This window comes from Triturus cristatus, chromosome 4_2, assembly GCF_964204655.1.
Source record: "Triturus cristatus chromosome 4_2, aTriCri1.1, whole genome shotgun sequence".
In the NCBI taxonomy this organism is placed as follows: domain Eukaryota; kingdom Metazoa; phylum Chordata; class Amphibia; order Caudata; family Salamandridae; genus Triturus; species Triturus cristatus.
In genome coordinates this window covers 246,327,779-246,345,955 of record NC_140586.1, presented here as the reverse complement: position 1 = coordinate 246,345,955, position 18,177 = coordinate 246,327,779, and the positions used below count along the sequence as shown (strand labels likewise).

The 18,177-nt window shown below is 43.3% G+C and overlaps 1 protein-coding gene across 1 annotated transcript in view; it reads right to left on the bottom strand.

The window, feature by feature from the left end:
• The window catches only part of LOC146833563 (cytochrome P450 2D15-like), a 489,075-nt gene that overhangs the window by 427,383 nt on the left and 43,515 nt on the right, over positions 1 to 18,177 (bottom strand). The window contains exon 2 of the mRNA XM_085601418.1: positions 15,485 to 15,656. Coding sequence (XP_085457544.1) covers positions 15,485 to 15,656 — 172 coding nt within the window. The remainder of the gene's footprint in view (positions 1 to 15,484; positions 15,657 to 18,177) is intronic.

Below are 18,177 nucleotides of genomic sequence, written 5' to 3'. Positions count from 1 at the left end.
TTCTGGCCTATGGGAACAGGTAGCCTTGCAATAGTGAAAAACGAAAATGGCTGTAATTCACTATTAGGACATGCCACACACATCAGGGCTTATCCTACCTTATGCTTACAATGCACCCTGCCCTTGGGCCTACCATAGGGGTGACTAACATGAAGTTAAGGGAAGGTTTAGGGACTGGGAAGTGGGTGCACTTGCCCAGTCATCATGACAGTACCAGACTGCACGCAGGTTCTGCAATGGCAGACCTTAGACACATTTTACTAGGCTGCTTCTGTGGGTGCCACAACCAGTGCTGCAAGCCCACCAGCAGCATTTGTATTTACAAGCCCTGGGCACTCCTGGTGCACTTTACTGGGGTCTGACAGTAAACCAAATAAGCCAATAAGGGAATCCAACCAACATATACATTTTAAATAGGGAGCACTTGCACTGTGGCACTGGTTGGCAGTGGCACAGTGCTCTGAGCGGCCAACACCATAAAAACACATGAGGCACAGCGACAAAAAGTGGAAGGGAGACTCACGCCAAGGTGCCAGGTCTAACAGGAACCAAATTAAAACAGAACCTAATTAAAAGCCAACGATGAAAGGGCTTATTTACTGTTACCAAATAGGGTTCAATAGAGATGTTCGTTTTTATTAAAAAATGGGCCCTAACTAGGGGTTTATGTAACTCATGTTCTTCCGTTTTCACAGACAATAGGTTCTTGAAGTTTGTTTTCACCCACAACACATCCTCCTTCCGGATCTTCTCAGGGGCTTCAAATAGCTCTGGCTGCCCCAATTTAGTTAGCATACGTTTAACATAAGACAGCCACTTAATCTTGTTGGACTTATCCAGATAAACACAATCTCGTAGGATCTGGTGATTCAAGGTCAATTCAGGATTTAACCAAGTTTTGAGCCAGCAGAGCAACGGAGCTGAGCTCAAATTGTCAGATATATAGCCGATCCCCAGTTCCTGATGTATCTAAAAAGTTGGAGTAGATTGTGGAACTGATAAAAGGCTGCGTAAAAATTTGTTTTCAGCTATTTGGATACCAGCCTGTTCTTTAAAGCCCCAAATAGAGGAACCATAGGCCGCGATCGCCAGACACTTTGCTCTATACATTTTCAGTATACTCTCAATCGGTCTGGCCCCCAGACGCTTTGCAAACCCTATTAGACCTAGGGCGGATCGAGTAATAGAATTCTTTTTAATTTTCTGTTGGGGTATCCAAGAAGACCTATCGTCAAAAACAACCCCTAAGTAAGTAAAGGAAGAGACCGAAGTTACTTCCAGCCCATTACAAAAAAAGGATTGGGTTTTTCTTACTCTGTGACCAGATGACAAAATATGAGACTTACCAATGTTTACTACCAAGTCCAGTGACTGCATGTGGGCCCCAAAGGCATCTAAGAGCCGCTGGAGACCCACCGCCGTACGTGCTAGCAAAACAGCGTCATCCGGGTATAGGAGAACCGGGATAAGACAGTCTCCTACACGCGGGATATCCAAAGACGCCACCAAAAGTGACTTGTCGAAGTCATTGATGTACAGAGTGAAGAGCAAAGGCGCCAGAATACACCCCTGACGGACGCCTCTGGCTGATTTGAATGAACTTGAACATTTGCCATCCTGTGAGATCCTGACCGAAGCAGTAAGATCTTGATGAGACTCTGCCAAGAAGTACACTAAAAATGGGTCAAGACCTTTATCCATCAAAATATTCCACAGCTTTGACCTGTTAACCAGGTCAAACGCTGAGGATAGGTCCATAAATGCCATCCTTAAACAGCCTTCTTTTGCCACAGTATATTTACTGATTAATAGGGACAGATTGAGGCACTGGTCAATGGTGCTTCTGCCTTTTCTGAACCCATATTGCAAAACAGAAATAATATTCTTCTCGGTGGCCCAATCCAAAATTTTGGTTAAAATCACTTTTCCTAAAATCTTCACAGAAGAGTCGATCAGGGATATTGGTCTATAACACCGCGGGTCCACTCTCTGACCCTTTTTAAAAATCGGAATGATAGTCGATCGGAACCATGATGCGGGAAACCCTGAAATACCAGAGACGTTGAAAACATTTTGCCCAAAATTTGGGTTCACTTTTATAAAGATCTGCAGGAACAGAGTCAGGGCCTGGGGCATTATCACTGGTGGTCTCCCTGATTGCTTTCTCCACTTCCTCTTCAAGGAAGGCAAGTGGGGCTAGGGCTTGATCAAATAGTGGTCTAGAAAACAAGTCCTGAGTCTCTGTAGAGGCATAAATTGCCTTAAAGGGAGACAGCCATTGGGCCCCTGTGATGTTACATTCCTGGATCTCATTATCCATACCAGAAAAGAAGGGGGTGTTAATAATTTCCCAGAATTTCGAACTGTCCCTTAGTACTTCTACCGATAACAACGCATGCCAGGCCTCAGCCTTGATCTCTGCTTTCCGGCTATTGATAACCATCTTGTACTGTTTCCGCAAGTCAGCAATTAGAACCCTATCACGGGGTAAACTTTTCAATGCTAGATTAAGGGATCAGTGAGCACATGAACATTTATCATCAAACCATTTTAAGCCGCGTGACGCTCTTTGTTTGGAATTAACTGTTAAATCACTAGCTATTTGATTACAGATATCCTCAAAGGCTCTGAAATTAGCATCCTACGTGCTCAAGGGGTCAGCACATATTACGATGTTCCCTTTGCATTTCTCGCACAGGTCTGTAAAAAAAGTATCCGGCATGACTTTAGACCATCTGAGCCTTCTCCCCTGATCACAAGTGGTCACACTACTAGGAGCAGAGCGCCTGCTGCAAAAGGCCAATAGACCGCAGCTTTTGTCTAGTTCCAGAATGACAGGGTTATGGTCACTAAAAGGCGATTCCCTGGCATTATAGAAAACTACTTTATCTAATAACATCGGAGACAAAAAAATATAATCAATAATGGTGTCTCTGGCTGTAGATTTAAACGTAGGGCACCGCTCAAGGTTATTTGCAAAACCGGGTTCAAAAAAGTCAGCTTCAGACAAGAGAGACTCTAAGCCCTCCCCCCGCTCTGAATGTTCAAAATGGGGGGTCATTGCAAAGTTATAACCAAGATCATCTTCAATATGGCAGTGCGAATCGCAAGGATGTATATTGAAATCACCCATAAGCACAACATAGTACAAAGTGGTTTGCATTACTCTGTAATTTTCAAGAAAAAGTTTTAGAATACTCAAATGTTGGTTCCTGAAATTATTCTCCCCACAATTATAAAAATTCACAATAAGTATCTTGGGATAGTTTAGGGAACATATTTCAACTGCTAAGCAGTTAAAGGAGTCTATGTCAATCCTTTTTGTGGAACCCCTTAAATTCAGGGACAAAAGTAACATAAGACCACTTTTTGCTCTTCCTGCTGGAGCAGCTCGGGCTGGTAAGAGATAAGAACTAAAACCATCCAACCAAAAATGATTCCCCCTATCCCAAGTTTCCTGAAAGGCAATTATATTAAATGTTTTTATGAAGTCTAGCCAGTGAGGGTTGTCTCTTTTACTTCTTATGCCCGCAACGTTCCAGCTAATAATTTTACAATTGATTGGATTTACATCACCAGTATCCTCTCGGACATAATTAATATGAGACATTCAGGTAAACAGATCTCATTCCCAGGATCAATGCCAACCAAGACATTAGGGCTAGGTACAAATAAGCTACCCTCTTTCACCAAAAGTCAATCATTTGCCTCCAACTGGCTCAATGGGTAGAATCTATTTGACAATGGTAGTCCCTCCTCCTTAGGTCCTAGCCACACACCCATGGTATTAAGAAATGAGGCTCCAACCCCACACATACTTGCAGGGCTAGAGACAATGCTTGGGGGTCGAGGCGGGTGCAACAATGGATGGGAGGTATTGTTGGCCTTTAACCTATTAGGAGGATAACCTATACTTGTTGGTGGATAAAAATAACCCAGCGGGACAGCCCTTATGCCACCCCCATTTAGGTCGGTAGCATCCCAAAACAATCTGTCCGCTATGTCTGGCTTATTAAAGTTGACTATAATACAGTCGCCAGAAACTTGTTTGGGATGATTACCCACCCAGGACACCCGTCTAGCCATAATAATATGATCTGAGATCTCAGGGAGACCTGAACAATATTGATTACACCAATTTTTTGTTTTACGCAGCAAACCATTTGTTGACTCTTTTTCTGGACAAACTAAGGAGGGAACCCCAACAAGGACAGCGACCAAAGAAGTAGCTTCTGGGGGCAGGTCGATCCTATTGTTGTTATAAAGTATGGGGCTCTTATGGTGTTCAAAATTCCCCCTGAGGGCTGTAGACAACCCTCTGGATTGCATTGTGACAGTACAGGGGACAACATTAGAATCCCTTTGGCTCAGAATATGGGGGACACCCGGCCTATCCCCTGAATTTGACGTAACGCCCTCCCCCCCCCCCCCCCGAGAATGGCAACAAGTAACTTGATTGGTTATTCCCTCTAATAGTTGGTCTAGTAGCAGCTGGAACCACAGCAATATTGTCTTCCGTGGAGCACGATTTTTCTCTCAAGCGGGATTCCATTATAGTATCTAAACGTTCACATTTCTTTTTTAGATCAGCCACACAGGAGTTCATAGTGTCAATTATGTTCTTAGCAATAGTGGTCAACATTAATTCAAATCTAGAGCTAAAAATATCCTCAATAAGGGACCGCAGAGTCTGTTGAATAGATTCATCAATTCCCTGACAGGGCTTGGAGGTGCTATTCTTAGGGCCCTTGGAGCGCTTTATAGCTTTTTTGTTAGAGCATTTTACTCCTGTAGTCCCCTCCAAGGGAGCCCTTTCTGGGTTATCACATGCCAAAGTACATGCTCTCTGGAGGCTAACCACACCATCTATACCGGCCATATCAAGGGGTAAAGAATCACTCTTTAAATTGGGGGCATTAATCAATACCACCGGGTCCAGGGGTACGGGGGGCAGATGCCGAAGAAACTGTCACCTCAATCCCTTCCCCAGGGGCTTCACTTGTGTCCAAGCCTAACTCCTTTTCCGCGTTTGCTATTTCTTTGTTCAGGGCACCCACGGCCGAAGTCAGGTAAGAAATTATAGATGGTGACTTTCTGGGTATTTTAGCTTTTAGACTCCCCTTATCAGAGTTACCCAGATGCTTGGGCTTACCCATCAGGACTCGTTGGAGGGGTGGCCCCGCGCTGACTAAGAGGGCTTCTGGCGCCCTCTAATGACGCCGATCCTCGGCGCTATGCAGGGCCTGTGGGTAGTGTAATTTCGTGGCCTGCAGTGCAATGAGCTTGTCCAGCAGCAAAAGCCGTTCCCCTCACGACGGTGATATGCTAAATGGATGGCTGAAAGAAAAGAAATCCAGGCCGTTCACCTCACGGCAGGCCTAGAAATTCGAAGCGCGTCCACTATTCACCATGTGCTGGAGAGGTAGCCACATCCGCCGGCCCACTCGGGCCTTCTCTGAGCCTCCGATGTTCAGCCCCGTCACCCCAGCCACCTTGCGCCCTGCACACCGGTACCGATATGCACCTGGCCGGGGGCTTCCGATGCTCACCCCTTCCGATGTCCCGCCAGGCATGGGTCGTCTCGCTAGGGCATCTGCCCTCGAGGAGTGCAGTCTCTACGGGCGCAGCGGGGGAAAGCACAGACCCCGGGCGGCACATCGTGCCTCTTCAGCCTGCAGCCCTGGCCCGATGTGTATGATGTGCAGACCTCGCCAGCTACTTACGCCTTCCGTCCGAGAGGCTGCTCACTCACCCCCGTGCTTGCACCGGGGCTTTCCTCAGGGAATTCGCTTTCCGACGGCCTCGCCAGTGGAGGGTACTCAACGGAGCACGCCGCCCCACTCGATGCTCATCCCTCCGAATGGCGCGGATCAGTCCTCAGACAGCAGGGTACCATCGGCAAGAAGGTTCAAGCAGGTTCAAAAAGGCAGGGTGAGGCGAGGAGATCCGCCAGGAAGAGCCGCGGCATGCAGTGGCCCCTGGTGATGTCAAGTAGGTAACAGCGCTGAGCCAGGATGTGGGCCGAGGCAGGGTTTGATGAAGCTCCAGGCAAGGAGTGCCGCGCAGGCAAGTTTGCAGTCACTCACCCACACAACCACTAATGCAGCCACACATTCAGCCAAACAGCTACTCACATACCCACTCATTCACCTATAAAGCCTCTCACACACTCACTAACTCACCCATACAGCCCCTCAACACAGCTACTCACTCACCCATACAAGCAGTCACACACTCACTCACACACCCACACAACCACTTACACAGCCATTCACACAGACAATCACTCTCCAATACTGCCACACACAAACCAACTTACTTAAACAGTCACTAAAACTTTCACTCACTCACCCATACAGCCACTTACACACCCAGTCACTCAATCATACAGACATTCAGACACTCAGTTACTCACCCATTCAGTCACCCATGTACCCACTCACTCACCCACACAGCCACTGACACACCGACTCACTCACCAATACAGCCACTCGCTCACCAATAAAGTGACTCACATATAGTCACACACCCACCTATACACCCATACAGCCACTCACATAGCCACTCACACACCCATATAGCCACCTAGACACCCACACAGATACACACAGTCACACAGCAACTCACATAATATATGTTACAAGCAGCATCACTCATTAGTAGCGCACCTAGTATACTAATTTAACTAGCTAGTATATTTGTTGAACAATCATAAACTCTTCGAAAAAACTTACATTCACTGGATGATGTCATCAGTGATGTCACTGACCATGTCATGAGTGATGTAATATGTGAGGTCATAAGCAGTGCATTGCGGGGGCGTAAGTTATTGTTAGGTCAGGTAACTATAACTTCTGACTTTCACTGGTTTTGTACAAGTGAAATCTGAGCCTAACTATAACGTCCCTAAACCTTTTGGGTTTTTTCTTATGTGTGTCATGTTGTTTGCAGTGTTGTTCTCAGTTCCCAATAGCTACTCCTTGCCCTCCATCTTACAGGAGCATCCTGAACTCATGTAGCTTTTCTCACTCAGACTCATTTGTTGATTTTGGTTTTCCTCTTGACTCTCGCTTTGTATCGGATGGCACACATTTATTCTTGGCTCATTTTACGCTTTTTTCTCTTTCAAATTTCTCAAGTTTTTTTCTTTGGCTTTTTTGGCCCCTGTTTCTGCTTGTTTCCTCTTTGAATGGCTTCCCCATGTCACCCTTTTCACTCAGGGTTGGTTGTCTATACATGATGTTCTCTGTCTTTGATCCTTTTTGCAAGATGTTTCCTCAATGGAATACCTTTGATTTAGTGTTCCCTAGATTGTGCAACTTTGCATTCTCTACTTTGGCCTGGGTGCCAGTTTGGAACTACTGGCTACTGTTTGCAGTCTTGCTTGGATCCCATTCCTAAGATCCAACATAAAGATGACATTGTTATGCAGTTTGTAGTTGTGACTAGTTTAGTCCTCACGGATGCTCATCTCTTCTTCACCAAGGGGAGTGCCATCTGTTTGGACTCATGTGATTATTCTTGTATGTCGATGCATCTACTACTGACAATTTGCTTGCTTTATGGGGTCACTTTCTCATTTTTACCATCGCCTTCAATGAAAGAATAGTTTGTTGGATGTGGCTGATTCTTATTTTGGGACAGTGACATCATAATGTGTTGTTTATCAACAAGTTCAGATGCAGCAATAGCGAGATGAAAATTAAGATATTTGTATATTACACCTCATTGTCTTTCTTAAAATTTGAAATTTCGTCTGCACAAAAGTTAGGACAGATCTCTATTCCTCCATGGAACTGGATCTGGAGACAACACTAATAGCAATTTTTCCTATGTGGAAAAAGCATAGTAATAAAATTGAAGAAATGTTACCTATTAAAGATGCTACCTGTAAGACAAACATCATGTTAAGTAAAAATACAAAGATTCTAGCTATTGCCTCAAAAGAGTTGCTAAATGTTATGTTTGAGTTGACAAGGATGAGGAGCTAAGGCCATCTGCATGATAAACAGTCAAATAACATTTTAATCAACTTTCTTACATTATTGGGAAGCTTAGGAAATTAAAAATCATCAATAACACAACAAGTGGGTCTGATTTCACAGTCTTCATGGTCCAATTGGTAATTCACTACATGATTCAAATACCTGAAAAATGGAATTTCCAAACAGAAATGTAATGCACCCATCAAGTTACTCCAGATCCAAATACCTTATTAACTTACGACAAGTATTATATGATAATGCACAGCCTACAAAGCTGATCCAAATTGCTTTTTTTGTGTGTGCTCAGATTTCTGTTATGCCATGGTTCATCACAGCAGGTGCTTATGACAAGCTCAAGTCCCCCTCAAGACAACTGGTGCAAGATTATTCCTCCAAGAACCTGCTAATCTTAATCTTATAAAAGAGATTCACATTCAACTAAAGAATGCTTGATTTCTAGAATCCTTAGGTTATAAACAAGGTACTGTGATACACAGGGGTGATTTTGGTTAAAGGAATTGTCTGTGTTATTATTAAAAGCCAGTCGGATACTTGGGTATCTAATTGAATGTGATATGGAGAAAAACAGATTTAAGGAAACCTGTTGTTGAGTAAATTTGTCCTGAGAACCTGTTTTCTCAATTTGTTTTTAAATGTATGGAGTTCCCAGGATGTTGAATCCATCCTAGTAAACGCCCTTCATGCAGAATGTTTTCCCAAGGATCATATGGATCTTTGTTTCTGGTTTATGACTGAACTCCCAGCCTCATTCTTCCTTTCTCTCACCTTCCTGTATCCCTCGATGTAACTTTGTTGTTCTCTATATACCTGGACAGTCCCCCCTCTCTTGGCACTCAATAGTATTTTTCTTCAGTAACCCCATGCTTTCTGAATGACTATATCTTAGTACCTGTCGTCCCCCTTTCTAAGCGCTAGAACCTCTACCACTCTCTTTAGCCTACTATCACTTCTCTTACCTACAACCTAGTTTCTCTACTTCCTACCCATCCCATTGTACCTCTACTCCAATGTATAGCTTTCTACTCCTACCCAGTTACATCTTTGCAGCACCATCCTTACCTGTACCCCTATTTTTAGCCATACCATAGTACTTCAACCCCTACTTATCCCCAAATACTCCTAATAGTTTATTCCTACCCTTTTACTGTCGCCCATTCCAATACTTTACTACCTTTATCCCTTCTTATAGCATTATACATTATATGTTCTCATGTCTACCTCTGCCCCCCTAAACCATACTTCTTCAACCTATAATCTAGTACAGATACACCTAACTATCCTGCACTAGTTTAACCACTGTCTATACCCTAATACCATTGCGCTTTCCTAAAATATCTCACTGCTACTCCGAAATACATCAAATTACTTCTGCTTATACGTATTTCCTTGTACCTCTACTTCTACCAATACAATGGCTGCTCTCTGACTACCTACACCATTGTAAATCTACCTCTGAATGTACCCCAGAATCTCTAACCCTACCTATACCCAATTGCATTTAACACACCTATATCCTGGAACCTCTTACCCATTTGTACCCTTACACATCTTTCCCTGTCTATGCCCTAGCACATCTCTGATAAAATACACCCTGATAATTAGTGTCATTATGGCCCTGGGTGCCCACAGCACTTTTAAAATAAATTATTTATTAAATATATAAATGTGGAAATCAAATAAATAAATACATTTTACATTTCTACAATTCCTGACATTTGTCTTCTTATCGGTTCCCTTCTGTTTTTTCCTGATGCTTTTGTGTCCAGTTTACTCACATTTTGAAGGATAATGGTTTCTCAATTTGTGAATTCACCAAACTGGAGTTTCACCTACCTTGAGTCAAGTTGGTGCTCTTGTTTTGGATTTTATATTGTCACTCTATCATTTCATTTCACTCTCTTCCTCCCCTCCACCTATGTTGTGGTATCAGTGTCCGTCTGTCTATCTCTCAGGCTATTTATTTGGCCATACGGGAACTACATAAGTAATTTTGGGGAAGGCACAATATAAATGATTTGAATATATGTAAACACCCTACCTCAACAGAGAATAAAGTATGATTCAGTCCTATTTGGAAAAATTGTAACTGACGCATCTTTATCGTGCCCTGCTGTATATGAAGGAAGACCTTACTCTTAGAGAACGCTCTACTCTCACCCACTTTTAAGTGACATGCTTCATCAACGAATCCGCTTCCAGCCTCGAGCTGAGGTCCATGACAAGTTTTGGGAATATGTTTAGTGAGTGACAGAATGTTTCCACACATTGATGAAGGGCTTAAAATTGTGTTGTGGGATGTAAGGTAACTTTTTATTGAAACTACTCCCCAACATAAGATTAAAAACTGTCTTTTGGGACCTGAGGTAGGTGACTTAGAACTTAGATGGTCACTACACCGCTATGGTCACATCTATAGTCTTGGTCGCCCACATCAGATCCAAAATTCAGTATGAGTAAACCAATACATAAACATTCAGGGACGTGGCTCCACCTCATGAAGCGAGACTGCCAAAATCAAAGCACATTGAATGCAAGGAAACAGGTTTGAAACAAGTCAGCTAAGGCTAAGGCAAATGGAGAGAAGTATTCTCCAATAGCATGTGTTAAACGGTAACATAATAAGATAAAGAGCGACAGAGCACACAGGGTCAAAACATGTGAGAAGCTTCTTGAAATGTTTACCCCTTCACAGGAGAAAAAGGCTAGCTTCAATTGCACAGTTCAGTACCGGGTGCATTACTGGGGCCTGATTACGAGTTTGGCGGAGGGGCTACTCCATCACAGACGTGACGGATATCCCATCCGCCATATTACGAGTTCCATTACTGGTCAATCTTCTGCCATTAAGAAGATTGCCCATTTAGCCACTTCACCTAATTGTTTATTCATTAGATTTACTTTATGTTTTCCAGTCATTGAATCTGCAATTGTGTTATTATGACTCATCCTTACATTTTAGAAATATGGCTACCTTTTGATTATAATTTTTGTATTGTTTTTGGTTAAGTTATGTCGAGATGTAATTGTATGTATGTTTCTTTGTAATTATTGAAATATCCCCTAAGATGATCTTTAAGCATTTTGTATCAAATAAATGAATTATTTTATGATTTGATGTACACACTGAGTCCTTAATATCATGTCTGTGTTTTGCTAGATCTTATATTTTACATAGATCCACAGTTGCCTAGGGGTTTTCTCTCAATTACAGTAATTTCCCTGCCCTAGGAACCCACATTAGTAGCAGGGGGCCCTTGTTTTTTTACTCTAGAGTACTCAAGAACCACCAGTGCCCATCATCATCGATCAACCATGCACAATCCCCTGGTCCCAGATAAGGCTCGACTTTGGGAGCTTCCCAGACAGAAGGATCACAGCAGTTATGATCTGCAGCTACTCCATGTATCCAATAGTTGAGGTGATAGTTGAGGTGATAGAGTCTACAGGGTTCACGAATGTTGCCCCAGTACTGGACACCCCTAAGAGATAAAGACTGACAAAGGACCATAGTTCCATGGGGCTCACTTCAGAGACCTACTTACATCTCTCGGTATAAGACATTGCTGCATCACCTCGCAGTGGCCCAGGCCAGTGGCGAAGCTGAATGGTTTATGCATACGCTGAACAATACGCTACGAATCACGGTGGCGAAGGGCACCAATCCTGAGATACGTCTACATCAGTTTCTGCGAGAATATCGAGGAACACCATGCAATGGTCCCCCTGGTCTATAATGCTCAATGGGCATCGGAAGGACACCATTCCTGTGTCCAGCCGGTGGACACCAATGCTGTATAAACCAACAAATACCCAAGCCCGGCACTACCGGACCAATTAACTTGTCAGCCTGAAACAACGTGCCAAATCCCAACAGCTCCTACTTGGGGATCTAGTGTTGATACGAAATCGACGAGCTGGATGGAAGTTCTGGACGCCCTTCAAACAAGGCATTTTGGCTGTCTCACGAGTGAATGGGACCATGATCACTGCCAAGCAAGGGGGAGAAGTTGTAACCAGGAATGTGTTGTGGTTCCAGAGCATGGATCGCCCTAGCCAAGAAATCACCCTTTCTGAAAATGCAGAAGCTGACTGGGGTGGCCTGAGCCTGCAGCCTGACTCAAAGGGAAATCCCACTGCTTGTCCTCAGTTCAAATCACCGGAGGTCAGAGACGGCATGGACACAAACCCCCCACATGAGTCCAATGATGGGGTCAGTAGCAGTCGTTTTTACCCTCAGCATTACAACCTGAGGCTGAATCTACTGCTGAGCCAGAGACTGAGATACTTTGCTTGCCAAGTACTCAGATGCAGGTCAATATCTAGTTGGGGAGGGATGTAGTGACCTCAGCACCACTCTCGCAATGCTGAGGTGACCCTGAAGCTGTACCCTCTAACACCCTTTGGCCTGGCATGGCCAGAGGTTATGAAATAATGGGGCGAAGACCACTCGGGGTCTTCCACCCGTAGTAACAACAATGAGTGCATGTTTCTTGCATGCAGCTGAGGTGCTTGCCCTACAAATCCTGAGCCCTCCGAGAACTGGCTCAAGATCAGCACAAATACTATGACCAGTTAGCGCTTCAAAACTCAAAACCTGCGCTAGGCCACATTGGTGTAGCTTACGTATCCCATTCATAAGCCTTTTAAGGATACATTTTGCTTAGATTGTATAACTGGGCCAGAGGTAGAGCAAAATGTTTCTATTTGCAATACAACCAAACCATTCATGATAGGAAGTGTGACAATGGACAATTTGAAAAAATAGGTGAGACTGTAGATATACTTGGGAATTATTATTGCCCTCAAAAGGATAAAGGCACAAGTGTTTCATATTGGTTTCCACCTGGGTGGGTGGCTCAGAAACATTTTACAGCCCTGGATCTTAACACATTCTGATAGCTTCACAGACTCTAAGATGTGTTGTTACATCATAGTGTTTTCTGAAAAGGTAATTTTTATATTTCCAAAAGTACAGAGCACACATATATCTCGCCAGGACAGAGTCTGACAATTGTCCAAAGGAGAACAGTGTACTTATGAGGTAGGCAAAATATGATAGGATAAGGGCAGTTACTACAAGACCAAGGGCACCAGGCACATGCGAAGAGGAGGTGATGCTCAGGCTTGCTATGCAGGGGTCAGTGGGGTCACTGCCATGACTTGGTTTCTCAACCCACTTTCAATGGTGTCGATAACAATGTTCATGGGACACTCCAACAGCTCCAATAGGCACTGTATCCAGGACATGAAGGAGTATTTTTGGTAATGCAGATGCCCTGCCATCGGCCTCTGGGTGGGCTGTGGCAAGGCACGCTGCCTTTCAAGAAGTGATGACTGTGCCCTGCCAGAGGAGGAGAGTAGTGCTTGCCAGGGAACTCCCCAGTCTGGTAGAGTCTTGTGCTGGCAAAGGGGCAGTGACTGCTCCCTGAAGAGGAGGCACAGAGCACCCAACAACCAGGAATTCAGTCTACGAGTAGCACAGATTGGCCTGGAAGAGAGAGAACATGTGAACCAGTAAATAGTGTCTTTAGCGGTTTAACAGCTATGCTTCAGACTGAGGGGCAACCCTGTCAGAGACAGATCCGGGGACCCTTACCACATTTGATGGGCCTATCTTGATGTCCACAGATTCGTGCTCCACTCTGGCTGGGCTTATGATGCACACGGGTTTCTCATGGAACTCTGTAGCTCCAGACCCCTATTGGTCCCAGCTCAGGCTGAAACCTTTGGGGCTCACATCCACCCATTCTCTTTGGTACCGTGATGATGATGGGAGTCTTTCTACCACAGATGCTGGATGCGGAGTGGCTTGAGTGTCTCCCAGGCTGAGGCGGAGACGGGCTTCTGCTTTGACAGATGGCTCAATCACAGCTAGAGACTTTTAATGGGATTGTCCACCAGAGGCTGCAACTGAGGCACAAAAAGGTGAAGCCCACCGTGGGTCACATAAGCCATCTTGGAAAGGCGGCTCCCATCTCTAAAACCAATTCAGTCCTCATAAAAAACTAATGACTACTTAAAGTATGATCTAAATAAGTAAGCAAATGAGTGTTATACTTGTCAGGATTTATTCTTTAATAAAATACCTTGTATTGACAAATAATAAAGTACATTTCCATTATAATAGATCACTTTCAAGTAGGCACTTGTTTTTCCTATGAACTGTGGTGCTTTTAGATGGGAAAATCTTTTCAAGGTAATTAATGCATTGAAGCTCGACAATTTATGCTGATCCTGAAAACAATGCACATCATTCATTCCAATAGAAGCATTCTCTAGTGGTAGAATGATACACCCAAAAACAGCATGATGATGATGAGGAAATATTTTTGCTGGCTTATCAAAAATGTGAATGACATGGTTATTAAGTAATCGCTGAAGGGAACTGAGCAACAGCAATCAATGCCAAAAGAGAACTAAAGTTATCCTAAGCCAAACTGATCAAGGGAGGCGTGTCTGAGTCTTGCAATTATAAGATGTTGGTAATGATCACTCTCCAGTTAAAATACAGTATGTCTATTTGGTGGCTTCAAAAGGGCAAAATATGGATGTTGCCGAAGTAGGTAGGAAGAATTTAGTGTTAGAAATTCAACCCATTCAAATGTCTTGAGATTGAATTGGGCTTTGATTCTGCCAATAGACAGGTACTTCAATCAGACATAACTGCATTAGGTATAACCAGAGGCGCAACTAGAGCCAAATTTCGCTGGGGGGGGGGGAGCCAAGATTTTTTTGGGGGGGTCTAATTCTTCCAGCAATAGGGAGTGGAGATGCAGGGGCTCTAAGAAGGGGTGAAAAAACAACAAATCCTCATTAACAAGCAAATGGTCTTTTAAAGTCCTGTGAAGTACTCAGGGGTGTGCCCGGGAAGCTGTCTCAGCCCGGGCTGCAACACACAATGGGGGGGGGGGGGGAGGGGCTGAAGCCCTTTGAGCCCAATGGGCGTTGCGCACCTGGGTATAACACTGACAGCTTTTTTGTGATTTTGCCGAAGTGACATACATTTTGAAATCATGGTGGTGAAGGTCACGCAGCAGGATGAACACTTGAAATGAATAATGTTAGGCCATGCTCGCACTTAGGACTTCAATCTATTTTTAAGAAGAAGTTGAGCGAAATGTGCATTACTTCCAATGACAATCATATGTGGTCTAGGCTTCATATATTGACTTACATGAAAATGTTTGAATGAGTATTTCCTTAAACCAACTTTTTGGGAATTCTGAATGTGATTTTGCACTGGTATAACAGGCTATTTGCAAAGTCATTCCCTAGATCAACTTCTTTCCAAAAAGTGATTTTACTCTACAGGGTCTGTGCTACAGAGAACAAACATACAAATGTAAATAGCTTTTTTGGATCCGATCCTGAGAGTTTAGCGACATGACAAATTACGGTTGTTGTGGTCATTGCCAAATTACTACAGAAGACCTTAGGCAGTTTTACAATTTCCTACAGCTATGGCCTGGGACACAAACCTGAACTGTCCTCCTTGAAGCCAAAATGTTTGGTGAGTACATCAGGCGGGCGGTCGGAAGTGTCGTCGGATTTGGCAATGAGCCCCTCCTTCACTGCCTTCAACCCGTTGATGAACACTACGTTTTCCCAGCAGAACTGCAAGCTGAAGACATCGCCATACGTTTTCCTCAGCTTCAGCAAGGAACGTGAGGAAAAAGAAGGGAAAACATTAAGGCCAGTGAACAAAACATTTTTAAGTGTTGCTATTGGATGTCCTCAGTGTTAAGTGAGACAGTGGGTGGTGCAAACACTTCTTACCACCATATCATGAAAGCAGATTTGTAGAGGTGGTAATGTGTGATGAAAATACTTGTGCATATTTGTTGTTCTGAGTTTTGTTGTGGTGGTGATGTGTAGTGTGTTTTTTACTGTTGTGTTTTTGTGCTGCATTATTGCATTGTGTTATTGCTCTGTTATCATATGTTGTATTTGCATCGTGTTTGTGTGGCACTATGGTTTTGCTATGCTGTTATTTTGTTTTGTGTTTTGCTATGGTTTTGTTTTCTGTTGTGCTGTTCAATTACTTTAAAAAAACACTGCTACATTTCCAGCCAAAAGCATTGCATTCCTTTAAAGTTCCAGTGACAACAAACATTTACCACTGACTGCTGTCTAATGTGGTAAAATACCATTGTTCCAGCTCTTCACCCATTTAAGACACAATTGTGCTCAAATCTATAGCAGAGACGGCTCTTAAATAAGCACTTTCTGTGATCGCTTGTCATCTATCAATCAAACACAGAAAGAGAGAGAGAGAGAGAGAGATACATTATGGCATGTGGAGAGATGGGATATAGAAACTGCATGAGGTCCTGAAACGAGAAGAGAGAAAAAATAAGACATACTCACCATTAGTTACAAGCACAGGTGTTACATAGACCTTAGTAGCAGTAAGTTGTTAACTCAAACTGAGTTTTTACGCTTGGGCAAAAGCAGTGGAGAACAGAGTGAGCACCTTCACCAGAGACTAAATTAAAATTACAAAATGTCCATGTTTATTGTGACAAGTCACTTGTCCCAAGGGACCTTTCATTTCCACTAAAAATCAATGTTCCACATTACTACTGATGTTGATGACAATGTCTCTTTATTTACCTGCAAACGCTTTGCAAGGTGGGCAACACCCCAAGGGTGCAAATGAAATCTGCAAAGTGACTAAAGACGCACGCTGAGAATTGTAACATACCATACTGAGAAAATAGATATAATCTCAACTTCTTAAAAGATTGCAGAAGAGAAGTGGAGTTTACAGGGTGGACTTGTTGTCCAGATACCTGGGAGTGCTGGACTCCTGAAGTGGACTACATTCAGTTATGTAGGGTGAAGTAATCATGCAGGGGCTGTGTTTCTATGTTGTGACACCATAAATGATGCTGCAAAACATTCCCATTTGCAAATAGGTAGTGTGAAAGAGCTATTACGTCCTAATCGCGAATATAAATCACAAGTATCAATGGTTTGCAACTGAAATTGTGGTTCCCAACCTTTGAAAAGTTATAGACACCTCAAGGGTGTTGTAACTGACTCACAAAGTGGAAGCTGTCCTCGTGCCAATGGGTGTTTTTAGTGGGGTGGCATCATTGAGACTGTTAATTTGAAGTAAACGGTACGATGGACTGTTCTCCTTTCACTGAGATAAGATCCTCTGCCATGAGTATAAATTGTAGACTATATCATGTGTTACCCTTATGGTAAGTTGAGCACTTTAAGGTCATTGGGCCCAATTCAAAGAAGTAATCTGAGACAAAATCCTAAACGTACTACTTTTGGTATTCACAGAAGGCATTTAGTAGTAGTAAAGTTAGGATTTTGTCTTAAGTCTGTCGTAAGTCTGTCTTAAGTCTGTCTTAAGTCTGTCCTAATTTTGTCTTAAGTTTGTCTTAAGTCTGTCTTAAGTCTGTCCTAAGATTGTCTTAAGTCTGTCTTAAGTCTGTCTTAAGTCAAACTTAAGACAACATCCTAACTTTACTACTACTAAATGCCTTCTGTGAATACCAAAAGTAGTAAGTTTAGGATTTTGTCTCAGATTAGTTCTGTGAATCGGCCCCATAGAGAATTCCCTGCAGTCAGGTGGAATTCAGTACTGATAAACCAGGCATTCTAGGTTGCATAGATTAAAGTAGTCAATTATGATAGCTAATACAGAGTTCTGGAGGGTATTAGTGAATGTTGTGTTATGTAGAGGTGGTAAGTAGATTAGAAAGAATGAGGTGGTAAGGTTTGGGCGTGCTGTACGGTAAGTAAGTAAGGATTCACACTCTGGTGTTAGGTTATTGGTATATGAATGTCCCTTGCATGGTGTACACTCTTGTCCATCAACCTGAGTGTCTAACTGCTGGTATCTGGTATATTGTTTATTGGATTTTTGCCCCAGCCTCATGCTAATCTATTTTTGCACGAAGGCCTAGACCTGTGTCTTCATGTGTGTCTGGGCCTAAACTTGCCCCATACCTGGTGGGCCATGTCAGATGGGCTCGCCCTATAGTCCCTGTCACAGGTCCAAACATGTAGCACTGTGGCAGTAGCATGTCATATGTTTAGTGATCTTAGTGTAACCAGACCTTTTAACTGGTGTCACAGTAGTGTAGCCTACTGACCCACAGCTGTAAAGTTCCAGTGCAACAGCTGAACCCTGCACTGATATCCTGAGTGC